Here is a 23,562-nt window from a genome sequence, read left to right as displayed (position 1 = left end):
CTGTATTAAGGGAAAAGAACTTTCTTAACAAAAATTCTTTAGAGTTTTGTTTTTATTAGGTTACAGAACACACTGAATTTTTCATTAGCTGAGATGATGAAAATTACCATCTCCAAGAGATTTAATGAGTTTTCCCACTAAGTACTCAGCTTACTGTATTTACTTCATTACAGATACTGCAATTAGAGTTTGTCTACTGGTTAATGAGAGAGCACAGCTTTCAGACTGGAAGCTGATCTCAGGATGTGGCCAAATATACTTCAGCAATTGCATTTCAGCAGTTGCAGGTGTTACCCTCCCATTAGCCTGAATATTGCCTCCGCCAGCACATAACAGAAGCAGTTATTTAACAGCTCTGCTCACAGTAACTTGCTGGCCATTCTTACTTTACACTGGAATAAGGCAGAGATATTCAGGAGCCACACAGCATCTCAGACAAGCAGTTTCTAACTACTCAGACAAATGAAAGAGAACATGAAAACCCGTCCCAGCTTCCCTTCACTCTCAGCAATTTGTACAGAACAGTTCAAGTGTCACTGGAGATTTCTCCCAAATGAAAAAACAAAGAGGCATTGCCACAAGTTTCAGAGTTAAAATCTAACCAAAATATATTACAGAATAGCTCATTTTGCCCCTCAGAAAATTACTGAGCTGCCAGGCCAATTCTGACAGCTTCAGCTGCATCCACTTCTTCACACCCAGAGCTACAAACACAGAATAAGATCTTACAGTCAGTACTCACCTGAGCAGCCCTAACAGCATTTCTGATATGAAAAATCCCACTGCCTTTAGTTACTCTGCTCATTTTCATCTACAGTTCAACTTTGCAGATCTTCTACTGTCAGAGGAACTGGATTTACTCTCCTTAGAGCCAGACAATGCCTGTAGGCTGATGCTTGGTGTCTCTGACATACCATAGAGGAAGCCAAGGTCACTTGGGATATTCCTGCAGTACCTATGCAATTTAACTCTCTCCAGAATGATATATGAAGGAAGCACTAAAATAACCCTCCTCTGAGATTAAACACCTCCAACACGGAAACAATTCTCTGCATTTCCCCCTTCCAACATAAGATGCAATTAGGAATGAGAGAGGAACTTTAGGCAGACAGGGTATAAATAGCCTGAGCCCAGGCGGGATGCTGGGAGAGCTGGAAGGCTCTCCTGCAATGACACTCTTGGGCACTTCAGATCCATCAGTGGTCAGCCTTCCTGGGCTGAACAGCCTGAATTTTCCAAGGGAAAGGAGACTTCTCTCCTCTACACAGCTTTCTTGTTTTTTCTTACTGTCTTAAAAGACTGACAGTGCTCTCTGAGCATTTCATCAGCTAACCCCAAAGCAAGTTAAGCACAAATCCAAGGAGGCCATCAATTTTTACAAAAGCTTCATGAGAATTATCTCCCTTGGGCTCTCCAAGCTGTTCTGTTAAGTCTGTCCACCTCTGGGATGACTTTGGCAACAAGTATAAGTGGAATATTAAGTGCTAAACTAAATTGTTTATTTCTCTGACATTAAGCTATGCAAAACTGTTTTCTCACTTCATTTCCCCTCTTGATGAGAAATGATCTACAAGACCTTTCCAAACAGGCCAACCAAAACTGCACAGCACCAGCATATGTCATTGCATATACACAGTCAAACAGAACAATTCAAAAGGTCTCAGCAGACTTCATATTAACTGCACAATTTTGGAAAGGCTCTTTATACTCCCAGGTGACAAGGTAGACAGTAGGGAAGCACCCTTTTGAACGATCAATCTCACGACAAGAAAGCAAACTGGAAGCTAGGCCCTGAAAACCTACTCTAACAGCATTCACATGAACATGTAGTGATCACAGACCGGCGCAGCAAGGGACAAAGGGGAGGAATGAGGAGAATCCATGTGACTTCACACAATCACGGAAAAGTTTCAGCTGGAAGGGACCTTCAATGACCATCCAAGTTCAACTCCTGCCATGAGCATGGACACCTCCCACAGAGCCAGAGCCCCATCCAGTCTGGCCTTGAGCAATTCCAAAGATGCGGTACCACCATAACTTGTGTGGTTCCAGCATAACCTGTTCCAGCACTCCACCTCCCTCACCATGAATAAAATCTTCCTCATCTCCCCTCTTTTCTTCCTAAGTCTCCCCTCTTTTAGTTTAAGCCATTGCCCCTTGTCTTTTCATTACAGACCTCAGTCAAAAGTCTCTCTTCACCTACATATTGAAAGATTGCAGTAAGTTCTGCCACCGACCTCCTTTTCTAAACAACACCCTCTTTAAGAAGCAACACACTTGCAACTTTTTCAAATCATCTGATGCTCTGACCAGACCAGAAACAAACACTACACACACCATGCCACTGCTGTGAGCATTGCTATTGAGGGAAAACATATTCAAGGAAGGCTCTGATTCTCCCTCCTCCCAGGGACTGGCCTCACTTTTTGCCCTACACCATTACAGTTATTACCATGGCAGAGGAAAACAAATCACTCACCAGAACAGCATTAATGATCATAACCCACAAACAAAAATTGAAATAGAAAAAGGCTTTAAAAGTCTTTTTGATCACCTGAGTCCAAACTGAAACTCTGGACTATCTCAGATGCCTTTAATTTACCAAAAGCTGAAAATCCATATATAAGCTTTTGGAATAGTAAATTCAAGTTAAAGAACTGAGCATTGTTGCTGTGCTTCCAAGGGGGGGTAAGAGCACTCTTGAGTTCAGATCAAAACAAAATTCAAACACTGAAGAATAAAAGTGCTCCTTTTCCCACTCAATCATAAAAAAATGGGGAAAAGAAAATGCAAAATTCTGGAACTGCATTTCTCAGGCTTACACAACCAGTAATTTATGAAGTTTGGCAGCACTCACTGAAGGTAATGGCAGTTGACACCTAGAACAGCAATCTCAACATCCACCGAAAGTTGAGGGAAAAAACCAAATAAGCCAAAACACAACGAAATGCCAAAATAGTCCTTGTTTTAAAAGACAAGTTTAACTTATATTGGTAGACTTAATCTTCTCCCATACTATACATAAAGTCTGTTACAAGATGAACCAGAGGGACCTCACACTGCAGATGTGTTTGAGACGGCACTGTGTATTTTACCACATAGCTCTGAAAAGAGAATTTATGTATCAGCTTGGTTTTCAGTCACTAATAGTTTAAATACCAAGACATTTGAATAGACCTTTTGGAATCAATGTTAAATACAACTTACTGTGAAACATTCAAGGGGATTTGTTTTGTTTTATAGGCAAGAGCTCTATGAGAGGGTAATAGTCAGATTCCACATCTCCTAAATTATTTTTACAGGAAATCTCAAAAGAACAATATGTACCACTACAAACCTTATCTTGCTTTTTATCTTCTGATTCATTACTGGATAATCTTGTTTTAAGTTTCACTGAGCCTTCCTTAAAGATATCTCCAAACCCAACACCTCGGATTTTCTTTGGCTGTGCTGGTCCCAAAGCAGGTTCACCCCCATTTCCTGGAGAGGTCACAGGTGAGGTAGGACTATTAAAAACAGGCTCTGAAAATAAAATAGAAAGGGAAAGCTATTTTAAAAGCTGAAATTATTTATTTGCTCTTCTGGGAAAAAAAGTGGAAGCAGAACAGCTTTGTGCACTGCTCCTGATAAAGAGCTTTTCCATGAACACCACTGTAGCTGTAACACCTCACATTTGTTCTCATTTTGCATTTAATGTAAGACCAACTTAAATTACATCAGTTTTGTCCTGATTACTCTTGCAACTAAATCAACAGCTCACTAATATTCTTGCTATTTCAATTAGCACTCAGGTTCCACAGTGTTTTCCATTAGTTTTATGAAACGCTGCTTATGCACTCTCGAAAATGGCATTTTAGTCCAACATTTAAAAGCTTCTCATTTGAACAGCTACAACCACAGAAAGCAATAATCAATAAAGGTCCATAATTAATCCAAACATGCTTCAACTGTCACAGGAAAACAGAGTGTATTTCAGTGGCAGAGTGATGCCTCTCAAGGAACCAAAGAGACATTTTCTTATTGCTCAAAATGCTCCAAGCATTCAAACCAGATACAGTTGTTGGAAATTAATCACTGCTGGATAATTCAACTATTTACAATTCTTTTAATCTTTCAGTTTTAAGGGACAGCATTTATCCACCTCTCAGAAAAGTATTTCAGAGAGTAACTTAATTTTGTGGCTAAGAGCTTTGCAACATTTTTTAAATTATGGTTAGATCTGTTAAAACCCACAAATTAGTATACACAGTCAAGCAACTTTTGCATGCAGAATTCTAGGAGACAGTCATGTGAAAACAGACAGCTTTTATAAACCAAAGTCAAAATTGCCTCCACATCTTTTAGCCTTTGGGTCAAGTTCTTTTCAGCACATGCAAGCCTATGAACTGCAATAAAAATTAAAGACTCTTCCTTATATCATTAGTTTAAGATATTTTGATAGTGCTGTGAAGCTAAGTTGCTCTTGACTTCAGTTGCTCACCTTTTGCCTACCCAGATGCTCTTTAATTAGTTATATCCCCCTTATACCTCATAGGACAGCTACACATCCCTTTGGTGAGCAAAGTCCAGGCTGCACCTTTGAATGACCACAGGTGAGTGAAAGAGGAAGTTACTGTTTCCCAAGGGTGAGGAGGGACCCTGACTGTGAAAGTACGGAGCATTAAACACAAACCCTGGGGGATGGGGGGCTGAACACTCCAACTTTTAAGGTACTGACAGAAAATACAATTACTTCAAATTACCATGCAGTGTCACTGATCTCAGTATTCAGGAATTAGATCAATGCCATGCCCATTTATAAATTCACTGCACCAGACCCCACTAAACTCAGGGAACTTGATCTCCAAGGAAACAGCCACTGAGCTATTTGGGACTGCTCAAGTCAAACTCTTATTTTATGCTACTGTGATTTCCACAATTTCAAAAAAAAAAAAGAAATTCCAAGCCAGGTTCTTTCCTATGTCTGAGCAAGCCCTTGTTTGAAGCAGTCAGTACTGGACACCATGTAAATGAGGGTGCACATTACCACAAGTTAAAAAAAAAAAACAACCTGTTTTTCTCCAATGTTAGACCACTGTCTTTTAAAAATCAATTAATTTCTGCTATGATGTTCCCAAAACCCATTCCTGTTTCAGCAATACCATATCACAAATCCCTTTCAAACTGATCTTCACAGACTGAAATATTTCTAAAGTGCATTTTCAAGGGAACAGAGTAATTGCCTGTAAAGCGCAGACCTGCCTGGCACCACTCAGCTACTGTTCAGCCACAGAGCATCTGCTTCTGCCCCAGCTATACAGTCATGGCCAGAAAAGGACAGCCAAAGGTAAATCCTGCCTTAAAAACATTTTATTGTTAGATTAAAACAATCTAAGGCCTAAGAACTGGGATCTCCTTTCCTGGACTCATTTTAAGTTGAGGCTCTCCACACTGTTTTGATTCCCAAATGACTTGGTTAAACACTTGAATTTTCTGTTTTAGAGAGCTCATGTCTGTGAGAATAAGACTGAAAAAAGCTATTAAACAAAAGAATAATTTTATATCCAAGTCTAAAAAATATCACCTTTGAATATGATAAAATTTCTAGTGATAAAGTGTGTAACACATTTGCAAGATTAAGACTTTGACCGCAATTTTATTATGAGTGAAGGTGGGAGCAGACAGGTATCCTCATACTCAGCATTAACACTTTCTGGAAAGAAATTGGAACATCAGTCTTAGGAAGACTGAATTCTTTACAACTCTGTTGTACTTTAACTATAGTACTCCAAATTATACCAGAAATCAAAAATTACTTTGCTAAGAGTTTGCAACAAACAGAACACTACCTGTGTCATCCAGAGCATCCTGTGTTTCTCCATCATCTGTTGATTCCAATTCTTTCACAAAGTTTGAAGGAAACATCCCTGCCTTGCCATTCAGTATTCCACTCCACCATCCTTCTTCTACCTGTATAGAAATATTTTGCACATTACCAATGGAGTAAAAGGAAATTCCTATCAATTTCATACAAACTCTACAACCAACTTTGGGGAAAGTTCAAATTAGCACCATTTCTTTATAAAGAAACCTACCAAACATGTAAAAGCATTAGACAAAAAGAAGAGGAAGAAAACAATTTAATGTTACTTGTATCACTACAGCAATGATCCTAACAGGAGATTAGCCCCATTCCAGTTAATCCTAAAAAGAAGCAATATGTTCATCAACTTCCTCAAGACAGAGTAAGAGGCACTGTACATTTCACACAACAAAGAAATATTAATCTGTTCATGAAATACAGATGAAACTTTGAGTCTGTGTGTCCATGGAAATTTTTATGTGTTTTTGCTGTCCATCTGTCTTTTCCTCTGTCTTGTCCAGTTTCCACCAGTCCTGCTCTCCAACTGGCCTCATATCCACAGGGCAGCTTCACACTATTTTGATCAAACAAAAAGTTTCAAAGATAAAATTTAATATGGGGTAGAACAGAGAAAAGTCCTTCAGGACAACTGAGAAATGGAAAATTAAGCTATCCACTCCCTCTAGCAGGAGGCTGAACAGCACAGCCTGGCCCTACATGCACCACAGGGGCAGGAACTTGCCCATCAGACCTGACCAACCTCACCAAGTCCACGAGAATTTTGTGGTGGCACACAGCAGTCCTAAGGCTGGCAATATATTGGAAAGTTTATCAGGAATACCCCACATGGTCTAAAGCAGAACAAGCAAAAGCAGGGCAGGAAGAGGCGATGGGGCAAAATGATGTCAAAGGACCAAGAATTGTGCCCTTTGAATTTATGAACAGTTTTCAAAATGTATTAAATAAATTCAGATTATTTACCTACTGAGCACAAGTTAAAAACTACAATTAAGATAAATTTTCAGAATCTTTTTTTTGGGTTGCCCTGTTGTGAGGCTGGAAAGCTGTTTTTAAGAAAGGAAAGCAAGAGGAAAAGGAAAAAGCAAACCAAGCAGCAGCTGTTTGCATTATCTTTTTTTAGCCTGGCTTTTTAGGTCACTATGCCTGACAGACAGGCATAGTTTTTAAATGCCAGTCCACCTCCAGGCAAGCAGAGCCCAAGGAGAACCTGGCAGCTGCAGACACTGGCAATGAAAAGAGCACTGTAGTTTTTAAAGGCATCCTGGTGCAAAAATACAGCTTTGTTGTGGATGATTCAAACTCAGAGACTGGTCCTCTGAAACAAATTTTAGGCACAGATTCCTGGCAAGTGCTGCCCAGCCTCTGGCAGCTCAGGTTTAATGGAACACATAACAGAAAACTAAAGTAAAAATGCCTTTACTCACCCATACCACTCACTCAGGAGCCATGAGAAAGGGACTTTTAATGGTTACAGAATACAGAAAGTGACTTGAGCATCCATTTATTCTTCTGCCAAGAGATGTGGTCAGCAAAGCACTTTACAGCAAAGCAAAGTGATGCCAACTCAGAGGCACTCAGGAACAAACCCAAAATTTCTCGGGCACACTCACTCAGCCTCCTCACCATACTGCCTTTATATAAACCCCTGACTACACATAAACTATTGCCAGAAAAGGTTTCTTTCATCAGCATTAAGACACAGGTTAAAAAAGTTCTCCATGCTTTGGGGGAGAACATCTGCACATCTGTTAGCAGCAGCAACACAGATGACAATTTCATAACCCTTCTCTTCCATTCCAAAATATTATCATATGATCCAATTTCCACAAGAGGGAGGTACAGCTCTGGTACACACACCAGAACTTTTTTTTTTTTCAGTGTGAATCCTATTGACTTATTTGTACAAAAACCTCAGATTTCCAAAGAAAACATGGGGAAGAAGGCTGAAATAAGCAGCTTACCAATCTGTTGTGTTTTTCTTTTTTTTACTATACAAGAGGGAGGTACAGCTCTGGTACACACACCAGAACTTTTTTTTTCAGTGTGAATCCCATTGACTTATTTGTACTAAAAACTCAGATTTCCAAAGAAAAAATGGGGAAGAAGGCTGAAATAAGGAGCTTACCAATCTGTTGTGTTTTATTTTTTTTTTTTTACTACAAACTTCCCTGATAATGTTATATGATATTTTATTTTGCTTGAAAAGACAACATGCAAATACTAAAACTATAATACTACAAAAATAAATCTGATATTTAGTGCTGCTCCTGAGAGGAGAGAGGGGAAGATATAAAGGAGAAACAAAGGTTTTAGAGCAATGACACAGCCACCACGTTTGCTCTGCGCATGTTCTTCATGTGTAAAACCCACGTGACGTTCTATAAACAAAAAGCCCTCTGGATTCAGCCAGCACACAGCACAATTTTCTTCCCGAAAAGTTACTTCTGCTCTCTTCAATATCAACCATTTAATTTCTGAACCCTTTTGCCTTCACCTTTGATTTCATGATCAGTGGTGTCACTTATATCAACACAATTTACAAAAACCACTCAAGGGCTAAATATTGAATTATTTCCAAGTAACTAATAGAGCTGATCCCCTCACAGAGCTTACTTGCCCCACAGAAAGAGATGACCAAACAATTTTTCCTCGAAGTAACAGTTACAAGTCATCTGCATGTACAGAAACAGCAGCTTTTATACATTAACAGAAGCAAGCTACCTCATAGTACTGAGGACAAATTACCTAAGGCAAGTTATCCCAGCATATTACACAACCAATGGACAGTATTTTCTATCAATCATTCTTTACATTTGTGGTCCCATCAGTACAGTTTCATGAAGCAGACAGACATAGTCTACACCTGTCAGGTCTCTTCTACGTCACCATGAAAACAGTGTGCAAACAGCTCTGTGATCATAGTAAACTGCACTATTTTTCCATCAGGTAGCATTTCCCTAAAAATTTGTCAAAGAAGTAGCAAAGACTGGGTACTACAAAAACATATTTTCAAATCATTAAAAAAGGAATAAGCATGGAAACTAACAAAAAAAAAAAAAAAAAAACCTCTAAATAATAAAATATAATCCACACTTCGTTAAGAAACCAGATGAGGAAATGCTCTAATTTTTTTATTCTGTTTGGCTATTTGGCCATCTCTGGTACATGACACTGCACACCCCTCTGAAAATAATTCCAGGTGCTGACATGTGCAAGCAAAAGAGTTGTTTCCACAATAGTTCACTGCACGTGCTCCCTCATGAATGCTTACACTGGACTATCCAGTCACAACTGCCAGTGCAGGCACCATCCACAAATTAAACTGCTGAGGTTACCCAGGAACACTCCTCTAAAAACACCCACACACAAAGGTATTTATGAAACTGCGAGTTTAGTGAGCAGGTTTTGCAAGTCACTTGCTCTGTTTACTCTCAGATATTAAATTCTGAAATTATTGGTGCAAATGCATCTAAGGGAATAGTTTTTTCCTTGCTAGGAAAATGGAAGTCTCCTTGGCAACTGTCAGGTTAAGCACTCTCTTCCCAATAGGGTCATGCACATGAAAAACACACTCTCATAAAGCTACTTAAAAAGCACCACCACCAACACATGGCTAGAAAGAAAGCTTCACTCTCCCTCCTCAGAGCCTCAGGGAGGAAGAGATGGCACCAGTGAAGGTCAGAGCCTGCCGTGCAGAAGTTTTCAACGGAATTCTAAAAAGATTCCTTCCACAATCACTCTGATCTTTACCGCAGCTTCCCTGACAGATTTCACATTTGGAAGAGACACTCCTCCGACAGATACAAGCTTCCCACCACTGCTATTGAATGGAACAGACACCAAGGAAGCACGTGGGTAAGAAAAGATAAGAAACCACCACTCCAACTCAATGAGTTTACAAGAGAACTTGAAACTGCCAAATCAAGTCAAATAACATTTTTCATCTATACCAATTTGGAGTATGTCAGCCTAGAGAAAGTGGTCCAACAGTTTTACCACGAGCATGCTAAAGCCAAGGATCACACAGACAGGGCCAAAGAACTGCAAAACCCTTTCAAAAAATGAATGTGTAACAGATCACAATTTATTACTGTGATGATCAAATATTTCTTTTAAACACCTAGCATTCATAGTTTTAGTATTAGATCCTGAGAGAAAAAGCTCCAGAATTATTAACTTTAGCTGCAAAAACACTACTTCCCATGTTATTTTCCCAACATGTTTGTAATACAAATAATCAGCCAAAAAAGTGGTTTGTACTCTCAGCACATGAATGGCCAGCTCTGCAGAACAGCTTACCTCATCAATGATGTCAATCACATCCCCCAGCCTGAGCTCCAGCTCATCCTCATTCAGCGGGACGTAGTCGAAGAGCACTTTGCACTGCCGCTTCTTGGACCCTGATCCAAGGGAAACAACAAAAGTAAGAACACTCATAAAGGAGAACTCATCTTTCCTACATTCTGCTCCTGAAGACCCAGAAACCATTCCAAAAAGCCATGCAGCTTTTGATCCTGATTTTGTGGTTTGCTTGGGTGACCTTAGGCTAGGGAGCCATAGTTCTGATAAACGAACACTGCACCTTACCAACCTGCTATAAAAAGCATGTTGACACAAGCAAGTCAGGTAAATCCCCACTACAGTGATTTCTCAAGCTATTTCCCAACCAAAATTTGCAAGAATGGGAATCACTGCCAGTTAGTACCCACTTGGAAGAAAATGTGCAAGTTTGAGCCTCCAGTCCTTAAATAATCTTGAAAGTAGGAACAACTTTTGTTATGCACCACACTGGAGAGCTTACAGACCTTCTGGCCTCTAACAAAGACCACACCTCTGAGGTAATGCCAACATTTGTTGGGCTTATATTTCAAAATCTGAACTAATTTTTATCTGTGATTTAAAAAATAAACCCTACCTTTTCTCAGTGCCAGTATGGCATCTAGTAATTCAAAGTGTCAATTAGCAGTCTGACAAAGGCAAGATTAAAATCAAGTGCAGTTTTCAGCTGATTGCCCCATACCATTAAAGTGCTGCAGACAATAAAAAGGCAAAATGACATCTTAAGAGGGGAGAGCATTGAAGTGGCTTCTGAGAACTCAAGCCCTGCAGCCACAGTGGTGTGAACCCACACTGCCTAATTGCTCTGCACATATCCTGCAGCGCTGCTGCTGCTGAATGCAGACAGTTTATGCACTTCTCCTTCAAACAAGAGGCCATGCCTTCAGACCTTTTCCACAACAGAGCAGCCAGCATGCTTTTGAAGACAATTATCATCTTGAGTTATGACCTATGCATGGTCCCTATCCTCCTCAAAAAAAATCTGCCACAGTTTAAGTGAAAATATTAATCAAAAGCTTGGAGTGGTAAAGCCTAAGCTTGTAGGAGCTGTGTGATTTCCATGCTCTCTCTCTTATACTTTGTACTCCTTCCACACTCAAGCTTCAGCAATTAAGATTAGCTGTGTAAAAACATTTCAAAACACGGATACTGCCTCCAAGATTTATCCTTGTCTTTTTACAGCACTGTTCAAAGTCCAGAGCAAGGCATTTAGAAAACCACACCCAGCATCTCAATACAAAGCAGGCCAGGCATCAGAGTAATAACCAGCATTTAAAATGTCTGAGAGAGGGCTCACCAAATCGAGAATTTTCTACATGCTGGTATATGATCTATGCAAGAAACAAATAAACCAGAAATATGAAGCTTTATGGGTTATTTCTAGTAACACATAATTGCCCACATAATATACCCTGCTTTTACCTCCACTGGAACTCATGCACGAGCCCAGAGGGATTGTTCAGTTCAGAGTAATTGCAATAAATGGTTCAATAGCCTTTACTGCCTCCTGCAGTGCTTTCAAGGCTTCTGTTTGGTAGGAGATTAACTGATACCAAAAAAAGGCAAACTTAAAAGTCACTGCCATTTGGCATAAATTTGATCTCAGTGTTCCTTTTCATAGTGTAATTATATCTAAATGGGAGTGGGAGGGAACCTATGGATGCATTTCACATGCAGAAACCTCCCTCTCCTCTGAGGTCTGTTTCCAGTGACACAATTTAGGAAGTACTGCCTCCCACTTTTGAAAATCCCTGGAATAACCTAGAGGAATGGAACCTGTCCTCTCAGAGAACAGAACTCCAGCTTCACGTGCTGCTGCAGGACTGCTGGGCTGGCAGCCTGCAGGCAATTCTGTCCCTTTCCAAAACAACCTGTCTGGCTTCAGGTTTTGTTTGTTTTGTATAGGGTAAACCAAATTTAGCTCTTTGTTGCTGTTACTTAGCACACCTTTTGTATCTTCTTTCTGCTAAACCACAGGCAGACATCTAATTGATAGGAATTCTGCTGCAGCTTACCACCCACCTGACACAAAAATACCTGAATTCAGGGAGAGCTGCATGCTCATTTCAGCAAGTGAAAAACCAGAAACACAAAGACAACTTAGCTCTAAAAAGCAAGTGATTGCCCAGGCACATAGCAAATAGGATCTGCAGGAGCTGTTCAAACAGTTTTCCAGGAAAAAGGGAACAGCAAGTGAAATGGAAATGCAGAGACTGTCACTGCACCAGGTGAACAGCTGTGTGCCTAAAGGGAAGTGCTTGAACACCATTTTCTCCAGAAGGATGAGAGTAGTCAGAGCCAGAAGCAGAGTTTGAGACCAAACTGTATCTTCTACCCTGGCCATAGCCACCAGCACGAGGATGTGACATGGAAAATATGGGAACATTCCAGGGTTACGGTGACCAGAACAACAGCTGACAGCTGAACAGGTATCACATCATGTTCACAGAATCCTACAATACCTCCAGGTGGAAGGACCCATAAGATCATTGTTTCCCTTCCAGAGCCTGGCTGTATTTATCTAGGAACAGCATTAATCTTTCAGGTTGGATTTCTCCAAAGTCTGCTGTGGAAACATCCAACAGGCAGCTACATGCTTTTGCCAACACGCATACACAGATCAGAGTCACTAAAAAGTGATTTCAAATCCTTAGTTCCTGGAACAAAGTCTCAAAAACTTTGTAAAGGTGGTGGTGGTCCTGTTTCAGGGTTTTAAATAACAACTGGTGGAATACAGGCAAAACCTCAAAGCATAAACATGCCAGAACCATAAGTTCTGAACTTTTTTTTTTTTAATAAAGCAAGCTTAAATCATAAATGCCTTCAAAACCTTTTAAGACAGAAGAAGCCACAGCAATTTAAAGCAGTATCTTACAAGAGATTGGTATGACCAAATACAAATCATGAGCCCATTTGCTGGATGCAGGCAATGGTAAGCTTTCTTCTCTAGGCTTCAGTCACTTTGATATAAAAACTGGCATTATAACAAAGAACCCACAGATACAGAAGCACCAGTACTACACTCCTGCCATCCTGTTTATTGGAACAAAAGGAAAACTATTATTTTTTGTTAACACCACAAACTGCACCTTATTTCACACCAGAAGCGAGCCTATCAGGAAGAATCTGAACTATACAGCGTTTTCCTTGTCAAAGCCTTGAATTTGTAGCAAAACTTGATGTTTTCATATTTCAATTTTTCTTTTAAAATGACCACAGGAAAATTTTTTATTATCATGAACAGGCATGCAGCTCTCCATTCGGGTACCTGATAATACAAACAGAGCTCTCTGACATCTGGAAGGAGTCTAAATCCTGTTCACAGGAAAATTCATCCCTATTACTGATGTTAAAAGCTACATTTAAGCTTTCTGCCCATACATACAGGAGCAAAATTTGTCTCTGAATAAGTTTTTCCTCCTATGTTACTAGTTTTCCACATAACCTTAAAACTAAGTCATGCATTAAATGATTTATGTTTATTTTAAAAATGCACGTCAGCAGCATGCGCGATTGAAGGAATTGGAAAGACCACGTACTCTTCTTGAAGCCTTTGGACGGGGGATGAGGCTGAAATCCTCCTGCTGGAAGCCCATAGCTGCTCATACGCTGCACAAGGCTGGCTACATTGCCAGATTTCTCCCTTCTGAGTGGCACAGCATCATCCTTGGGCTCTACATCCTTTTTAACTTCCTGAAACAAGAGATTTAAAAGACTTAGAGGCCACTTAAATTACCCAAGAGGTCAGTGGTTTTAAACAGGTACTAATACATTTCAGGTACTTACCCTTTTGGGTATAATGACATATTATACTCAAAAATCATGGCCTTCATCCTACAACTAAACATAGCCAAGACTGTAATAAATTTGACCTTTCCATACAATTGTGTTAGTAAACAGGTAAGGTGCTGAGAAAAATCAGAAACGGGCAGCATTTTAGCCATCTACTTTAGCTTTGAATCCAGAAGTCTCATATTACAACTTTTATGTAACAGATTGTATTTGAAAACATTTTTAAGAAATAAATATTACTTGAATGACAGACCATAGGGTAGGATACTAAAATATTTTCATACATAAAAGAGTATTAGGTGATCATCTCTTCCACAGAAAGCTCTCATGTGTTTACAAATGAGACATGCAATTGCACTGCTGAAAGATGTGAGCAGAAAAGAAAGTGAGCTCCAAAAAACAGAGTGGGAGCAAGTGAGAGGGAAGATCTAAGAGGAAAATAACAGAGATACCATTTTTTTGGTTCATGTCTCCCACTCTCCTAATCTTTCTAAATTAGAATGTTAGCACTGAAATTGATTGTGCCAAATAAGACTGAGAAGCTATAAACAGGAAAGCACCAAACAGCAAAAAAGGCCAAGCAGCAACAGTTACTCTACTGCATCAGCTCATTTAATGGCATTCCACTGGAGAACATATATGCTGAAAGAAGGAAATCACCACTTTGCACAAGACCAAACCCATTAAGTCGGATCAATGGCCCATCTATTGCAGAACACAGCTTCCAGCAGCCAAAATCCCAGATGCTCTTTAGAGCTCCTGCAGCTCAGATCCTCCCACGTTCCCAGAGCACCCATAAGGATTCCATCAGGGAGATGGATCACCTCCCCTCCCTCCTGTGCCTGCAGCTGGAGCTGCTGAATCCCTTTCTGCACCCATGGTCTCGTCTGCCTCCACAGCACCCCTGGGGATGCAAACACCCGTAAGTACTTGCAGCTTTTTGTGATCCACTTCACAACAATTCTTGTATCCACCATCAGTAGCCACTGGTTAAAAACTCCATGAGTTATTGCAGCTGTAGTTGCAATAAAATATTTAATACTTGAAAACAGAATTGGCAAGGCATATATATACACTTACTCATGTCGTGTGAAGTCTTGAACATGAGCTTCAAGACAACAAAGCCCATACAATGATAAAATGCCAAAAATATGAGAAACATATTCCCCAGGATCTATCTGTCTGGTGCTTTTTGGACTACTACAGTCCAGCTTTCTTACTTGTAGCTGTCCAGCTGGAAAATTCAGCAGGTTTGAACACCCACTGATGCTTTCAAACATACTGTGAATCTCAAGTTAAACAGACTAAAGCACCTTCCAATTTCTCAAAAGAACAGAGCAAGACTACAGACAGCAAGATCTTTCCTCCCACTCCTCTCCATTACATAAAAAAGGCTTTTTAGAAAACAGTCGAGTAGTTCCTGCTGTTACTCTCCTTCCTCCACGGTGACTTTTGCCCTGGAGATCTTAGCTCTGCTGAGATCCATCCCATCTTCCAAGTTCAAAAAAACCCCAAAACAGATAAAAACTAACCCCACTGGAATAGCATAGTATCCTGTCTACCTCTCATTTGAGCAGACATTTCATATTTCAAAGATTTTGTCATACTCATGCCTACAGCTGTTTTTTGGCCCATTAATGAGAAGTCTGATAAAACCATAAGTAATAAAATTTGGCTACAGCTGAAACGTTTGTCACCTCCAAAATGCCTTTCTAGCTGCCTTGCTGTCAAAATATTCTGCTCATCTTAAAAACAATACTGGCACTTGAAAATCTGCCTAGAGTGCTTCTGCCTGCCCCTGGATTTTTAATTTTTTTTTTCTATGCAATTTATACAGGTTTTAAAATCTCCAAGCTGCTCCAGGAACTAGTACTTCCCCAGGTTTCTCAATTGTAACACTTTCTAGTGAGGAGACAGCTCCAGGCTCCTTCCCGAGGTCAGCACTCTGCAAAAGACTTCAGAAGCAGCTGCTTCAATTGCTTTGTAAAAAGCACAGAGATACAAAAAGGAAGTGGGGAAGTCCCACATAGGCAGCTTGGTCAAAAACATTACTCTTTTTTTTTTTTTTTCATTTATTTATTAGAAGAAAAAAGAACAAAAACCAACACAACCACTTCCAAATGCTAGAAAATATTGTGAGATAAGCACCACCTTAATCAGTAATTTGAATTAAACAGACAATACACTTTTAAGTTCAGCATCAAAGGCAGCAAAATAATGGATAGGTTATAAATAACAGGAAATTATAAGCAGTGCCCACTACAAAAGACCAAAGATCCAACACAAAAAGAGGAATGCTTGAGCAACTTTCTTGCCAGGCTTGAATCTCCACCTGAAGTAGTGACAGGTGGAAAATACTGTGGGTCTAACAAAGACAATTGCAAATTTTAGCAGGAAGTACAGTGGAATTACATTTAAGAATATCCACATTAAAAAATAGGATCTAAAATAATTCTGTGGGTAGTCATTACATGCAGAAAATCTTGTTGCCCGACGCAAAGGCTGAAGATTTACTGATGAAGAATTTCCTCAGCAGCCGGAACAATCAAAAAGAACAATCAGACAGTGGGAGAGCCCGGCAGCACCAGGAAGGCACTCTCTGTACCTTCCTACCACAGCCAGCATAGGAAAGCTGTGAACACTTAATACACAGTTAAGAGAAATCATCCTAATCCAAGACACACAAAAGCGAATAGGATGCAAGAAATTCAAGGTGATTGTGATAAAAACAGGAGCAGAGAGACTGCAAATGTCAGATTTACAAGGAGCAGATGTGGGTATGGGGCTGGTACCAGCCAGGTTTGAATCAGAGTTGACAATGATGTTTTACTTTGTGTATCAGAAAACAGCACTGGAGCATCACATGGAACTGCTTTGCAGCAAGGAGAGAAAAAACAACCACACACGAGAGTTCTGCCACAGCAGCCAGGCATAAATCTAGTTTTGACAAAGAACTACAGAAGGTGTCAGTAAGCAATGCCAGGAATGGCTTTTTTTCATATTTAACCCTCTACCCTTTGTAACCCTCTTGTAAAGCAAGAACTATTCTTTTGTTCTCATTGGTAAAGAAGAACTGCAACATTAATTATCCTTCCTTGGGGCATTATAAACTATACTAAAGTTAAACCAAACTGAAACAAATTCAGGAAGCCCTGGTCTCCACACCTGCATGTGATCCACTTCACCACAACCTTGTAGTTCACATCAGTCTTTTAACAGCAGGGAAGTGCTCCAAGATTCATTTTCAAAAGCACACTTCAGGACCTCTGACATACACACCTATCACCCCTGCCAGCATCTTCATCCTGGGTATCATCCTTATGACTCCTTTCACAAAGGAAGTAATTTCTACACAAAGACCAACTGGATCTCTCAAAACTGACAGTTATTGATGCAAACTTTAATTCATGCCCTGTTAAAAACATTATTAAGAGTTTGCAATTCTTACATCTCTTCCAAAGAGCTTGCTTGAACTTCGGTGTTGGAAAATGATACTGCCACAGGCCTCATCTCTGAGGTACCACTATACCCAACCTGAGCATGCCCAAGACTCCTGTCCATGGGTTTCACAAGGCAGTTTTCTTTCTTTGTTTTTGGTGGGTTTTAAGTTAGCCTTGTATACCCAAATTATCAAAGAGAGTCTGTGTTGTGACAATACCAACAAAAAACTCCAGGACACTTCATCTTGTTCCGAGGTGAGGCCACTGCCAGCCAGCAAAACTAAAATGGAAATATGACATTAACTGCAGCTGGAAATTTTAATATTTTTATTCTGCCAGTCCATTGCAGTTCAAGGCTTGTCAGTGTTTCCATGAGCAGCGCAGATTTCATGCATTTATGACTTGGCAGTACAAGGTCAATACAGACTGTATCTTGGCGCAAAAAACACTCCACTGGGAAGCAACCATCCACTTGTTCTGTTGTGAAGTACAGCAGCAGTCATAAAGGTTTGAAGTTTTCATAATCTCCACTAAATGTGTATTTCACAACACTTACAAACTCACTGCAGCCTGATAGGCAAAAAACAAGCCTATAAATTTAACTAGCCAAAAAAAAAAAAGTGGTTTTTGCTTTAATTGCATCTGTCGCAGTTTAATAATCCCTCAAAGAAATGTGTATGTTTACAAATAAAAATCTCAAAATCGTTTAAGTGCAGCAGTGTGTGATGCAAGAACTATTCTTTATATGCAAACAAAAATGCAACACATGTAAATGCATGCACAGCCTCATGATGCTGTTAGAACAAGCGGGCGCTCCTGACCTACTTCCGAGGCAGCAGGAGCAGCCTCCCTCCAGCACCGCCTGCCCAGCCGCGGCTCCAGCGGGGACAGCTGCATCCTCCCCACTTCCCTCGCCAGAAGCCAAGAGCTCTCAAATCAGGGAGGCAGTGGAGATGCAGAAAGCAGGTCAGAGTGTCTGAAAGGCCAAGAGTTAAAAATACAAAGTCTATTCCTGAATTATAGGGCACAGAGAAGTTCATTATCCAGCAAATCTAAATCCTTAGCTAGATTCTTCAAGCATAAATATTAAGGCATCAGCTGCCATCTCCTCCTATGTATGCCATTATACAAGGAACAATCATCTTTAGACTTCTTACATTAATTCCACTGTAACATCAGTTTGTGCAAAAATGATGTGCATTACTCTAAGTGGCTGAGTGCATTTTAAATCAAGATCTCAAGAAGCAGATAATGGTCTCAATCTCTAAAGAGGCTGAGATAAAGAATACACAAAGATAAATGTCTGAGCCTACACATACAATTATCTCGTCTCTTTTCTTCTGCATCAGAACAGCAATGAAGAACTCGTGGACTGACAAATTAAGTCCATGACTCATATTTTACTGAGTAGAAAATAAGTAACTCAGAGTTGAACCTGTCATTTTAGGGGAGAGGGAGGAATTGGAAACAGGCAATAGTTCTGTTCATACAAGTTCACAGCCTGCAAAATCCCATTCCTGAAAAAACCACATAGAAATGTGACTGTACATAAATACATATAAAAATCTGTACAGCTGCCTACAGAGGAGAGATTGTCATATGTAACCTGTTCAAGAGCAATGAAACCTCAGTTCCTGGAGCACAAAAAATCTTCACATAACTAATTATTTAGGCACCATATTTCCAATTTTAGTAACAGCAACAGACAGGCAGGAACATGGCAGCCTTAACAGCTCCAGTCACTTAAATCTTAGATATTCCACATCCTTTCATTTTGCCTGTGTCTCTCCCTTGAGTAGAAAACATGATTTCTCATCCTCAATGTTGGTGCCTGGAGGCAAAATATTTAATAAAGGCAATGAAAGAAAGATTAGTAACGTGCATCTATTCCTACCTGTCTCATTACTTTACCTGAGCTAAAGGGAAACATCAAGAAAATCCATGGACCAAAAGAGCTGAGAAGCTGCTGAGCTCCTTCCCTGAAGCATTCAGGAGGTCAGAGCAGGTTCTACCTCCCAAGAGAAGAGCTTGGATGGGAGAGGTCAGAGGCTGCCCCTGACCCTCCAGAGAATTAAACATTATTCTTGAAAATAGAAACAAATCACCTAAAGATAAAAGCAGCTACCATCTGAAGAACAGACAAGATGGACAGCCTTCACTCCTGGAGAGTGTAACAGGTGCCATGGGTTGATTTTTGGCGCCTTAATTTATGGTCAAAGTAGGGAATGTTTAACAGTGAATCACTGGGTTTAAGTATTGACCCACCATCAGGCTGAACCAACAGAGGCAGCATCACTCCCTGCCTTTGCCTCTTCGTAGTCTGACTTGTTGCTTTCTATTAAACCACACCCACATCACACAACACTGTTTAACAAGTTACCAACATTTTTACATGTGTTATACTTTATGCTAAATACAGATATTTTAATCATACTGTCTCCTTTTGTGAGAGAAAAAAAATCATCAATCACGCAAGGCATCACTACTTTCTCACAATATGCAACATGTGGAATAAGTGGGATCTCCAGGAAGCATAAAAAATTAACTGAATTGCTTCAGATTTACAGGCTAAAACCTGAGTCATCAAATAATTGTGATACTTGAAGGTCAAGAACAAAGAGCTGAACCTTCCTACATAAGGAACACTCTATAGAGGTATTGTAGATGTAGGCTTGAAGTTTCAGATTTTGATACAGATTATAAAAATACATGCATATAGTTTTTATAGATACAAATAATTCAATTTTGTCATGGAGAATTGGATACGCATAAACTTTGCACCAAGCAAGTGTCAAAACAGAATCTGACATGAAGTCTTGTTAATATTGGCAAAATACAAGAGACCTCAAGCAAAACTTAAAAGCCCAGATATAGGAAAGCTCAGCAGTCAGTTCATCTGGTCTATCAACAGCAGAGCAAGGATACCTAAATTAACATGAGTAAACAGAGGAAGCACAGATCTTTACATCAGTGTTTCCCAACCATTTAATTAAGAAAAGAGTCCATTTTAAAATACTTCTGAAAATAATACCTTAAGAATATTTTATGGTCTTGTCATGTTCATAGCCAGATAAAAGCGTTTTAAAACACTGATTGCATTTCTTCTCTATTATATTTGCTAATACATATATATGAAAATTTAATTATATTTCCTGTAATTATTTTATAGAATAACAGTTAATGTCCTGTCAACTATCAGCCACAAAATAGTGCTTCAGATCAATGAAATCAAGAATCACACGTGGCAGAAGGCAAGACAGAGCTCCAGCTCCCAAAGCACATGTGTTTTATCAGCTTCCCCCACATGGGAAGGCAGGAAGACATTTCTTTCCCTTCTCCCAGTTAATTGCCTCTACTGTTGGTCCAGAGAAATGTGGGACCCAGTAACCACCACAGGTTCACTTTGATGCCTAACACAGAACATCCCTTGTTCCTTCTCACCATTATTCTGTCTTTCTGACTCCACTCTGTTGCAGTGAGCTTTCTTCTTCCCTGCATCGTTTTTCCAGGGCACCATCTCTTTGCATTCCTTGTAAAACCTTCAGCATTTCACTCATGGCCACAAGTTAAAACACTGACACATCCACATCCCTTCACAAATCTTGCCTAGGACACATATTTAAATGCTTAAGAGATTGCCAAAAAAGGGCTAAAAATATAAATCTGGAGTCTCAGTGGATTTTAGAAAAGGTTTAAGGATTGGGCGTTATTAGGCATTACCAGAGATTCAAACATTAACTTTTAAATTAATTATTTTTATCATTAATATTTTTAATTGAAAATGCATCTTGCTTTCTACTCCTGTTTTGAAAGCATCTACGTAACATGCTTATCACCATCAGTTTCTAAGAATTCAACAGCTTATTACACCAAGTCCAAAGCTAATGAATTCACATACATACACCAATATATATTTTTACAAAGTGAAGAGCATCAAAAAAGCTTGTTAAACCCTAGAAATATTTACCACAATAAACTTTCAGATCAGCTCATAATATTGAATAAAGCCAGCGTTCAAGGAACACATACATTTGAAACTCAATACTGAAAGCACTACAAGAGAGAAGACCTAACTTCCCCCTCAAAATTATGAGCCACCAAACAAAAAACTCACAATTGGTGCAAATAGTACAAGATGACAAGACAGAGATCAGCTACCCTTGAGTAGGCTTAAGCTTCAAGTTCACACTTAGATTATTTCATTCCACCTCATAAAAAGCAAAAGAACCGATTTAATATTAACTGTGTTGGGTGTACACACACGTTGATTTATGAGACATATGGCAAAGGACTACAATTACATGGCTGGAATGCACAGCCAGAGCCTCCTGGGATGTAACAAACATTACAGCAAACAGCACCTGGATAACTGACCTCTTTGGTCTTATTACATATGCTAATTCCAGAGTGTATATTTATAGCTGTATTTTAGACGTCTGTACACAGGGAAAGTCTAAACTTAAAAGTCATGTTCCTGCACAAGCCCACTCAGTCCCTGCTGCCCGAGACGCCAGCAATGCTTTGTGCAGTTTACTCAGTGATGGCTGCAAACACCTTCTGATGAAGCACACCCTGTTTGCAGCCTCCAGGCAGGGAATGGTTGCCTTGCTCCTGTGCTTGGAGAGAAAGCTATAAAATTACACACGAATCAAGTGTAACAACTAAATAAGGACAGACAAAGGAGCAGACTGCTTCACGTGAGTACAGGAATAAGGACATGTATAAACCTGCTGCTCCTTCCACACAAACCATCGCGCTCGATCAGAGCAGCTCTGGGAGTACCCAGGAGTGTGCCGTTACCACAGAGCAACATCACAAGCTGATATGGCATTTAGGAAAGCAAGGAGGCACAGGGACAATCTACAAACGTGGATAACTCAAATCAGAGGGAATGATTAGCATATTAAGCAGTATTCACACAGGTCATTAATCATGCTTTATCCTGCTGTCCTTCAGAACAGCACCTTAAGTTCCCTAAAGTTCCATATCAGCGCTGCCACTGAGCCAAAACTTAGAAACTCTTTCAATTTCTCTCATGCTCTTGACAACACAGTATGAACATATATATATTTCATATTTGAAAAGATACTAAATATTACAGGAACCACCAGTGTTTTTCCCCGCTCTGTGTTCACATTCAGCCACTGAAGACTTCACAATGCCACATATTTTTATTCTTACAATAAAACAATAGTTTGTGAATGCAAAGTGAAATCTTTTTCTCAGGTGATTTTTTTCAACGTCTTAAAGCACAGGTCATCTTGGACAGGGAAAGGGGCACATCATTTCAATAAATTTCCTGCAGTTAAATAGCTCACTTTTGAGGAAAGCATCTGTGACATTTCAGATCTAACAGTACATCAAGATAAATATTTCAAATAGTCAACTCACTTGCATGCTCTTTCTTACCAAACAAGACATTTATACTACCTTGGAATGTGAAATAATTCACACATCCCAAACCAACACCAACAAAGGAAATTCCTGTGTGGATGTGGTGACAGCTGAAAAGACAACCTGACACACAGGTGCCCACAAGTGGCTGTGTGGGCAGAGCTGGATCAGCAACAGCAGACCTACAATGCTAAATCAAACACCTCCACAATTCCCCTCTTCATGCCAGATACAGTCACATCACAGAGAAAATTCACAGGGTTGGGACCCAACTGGTCTGAGCCCAGGCAGTCAATCCAGAGACTCAACTGGAAAAGTCACAGAAGTAAGAATAAATCACAGTGAGCTCTGAAACACAGTGAAAATGCTGGCCATTGGTTATATCTGTCAATGTTTTCAGTTGATTTAATTTTCTTTACTGTTGTTTTTAGAAACAATAGTTTCCACATCCTAAGCAAGGCTCACCCAAGCCAATTACCAACATTCCAGTTGGAAAAAAACCTGTTTCCTTGTTTATTCCGGCCAAAACAGCTGGATAGCAGAGACTTGTCTCTCACCCCACAAGCACAGGCATCATTATCACCATTCCCAAAATCCCAGGCATTTGCCAATGGATGGATTAGCAAGTGCAACTCAGGCAAACCCACAAGGTACCCCCTGAAATGACACTCTCCTCCAGTGGCCCTGTTCCCCCAAAAGCCTGAAGAAAAATCAGCAGGAACAATGGGTTGACAC

At 39.9% G+C, this 23,562-nt stretch overlaps 1 protein-coding gene across 3 annotated transcripts in view; it reads right to left on the bottom strand.

Annotated features, from left to right (window-relative positions):
• The window catches only part of LOC121344692 (CD2 associated protein), a 77,379-nt gene that overhangs the window by 25,549 nt on the left and 28,268 nt on the right, over positions 1-23,562 (bottom strand). For all 3 annotated transcript variants that reach the window (XM_041420886.1, XM_041420878.1, XM_041420895.1), the window contains 4 exons: positions 13,741-13,894; positions 10,163-10,263; positions 5,829-5,949; positions 3,338-3,522 (listed from right to left, as the gene is read on the bottom strand). In XM_041420886.1, coding sequence (XP_041276820.1) covers positions 3,338-3,522; positions 5,829-5,949; positions 10,163-10,263; positions 13,741-13,894 — 561 coding nt within the window. The remainder of the gene's footprint in view (positions 1-3,337; positions 3,523-5,828; positions 5,950-10,162; positions 10,264-13,740; positions 13,895-23,562) is intronic.

Source organism: Onychostruthus taczanowskii, unplaced genomic scaffold (assembly GCF_017590055.1).
Source record: "Onychostruthus taczanowskii isolate IOZ18803 unplaced genomic scaffold, ASM1759005v1 scaffold11, whole genome shotgun sequence".
Classification (NCBI taxonomy): Eukaryota; Metazoa; Chordata; class Aves; order Passeriformes; family Passeridae; genus Onychostruthus; species Onychostruthus taczanowskii.
The sequence above is the reverse complement of the archived record's forward strand: the minus strand, read 5'-3'. Positions and strand labels throughout refer to the sequence as shown.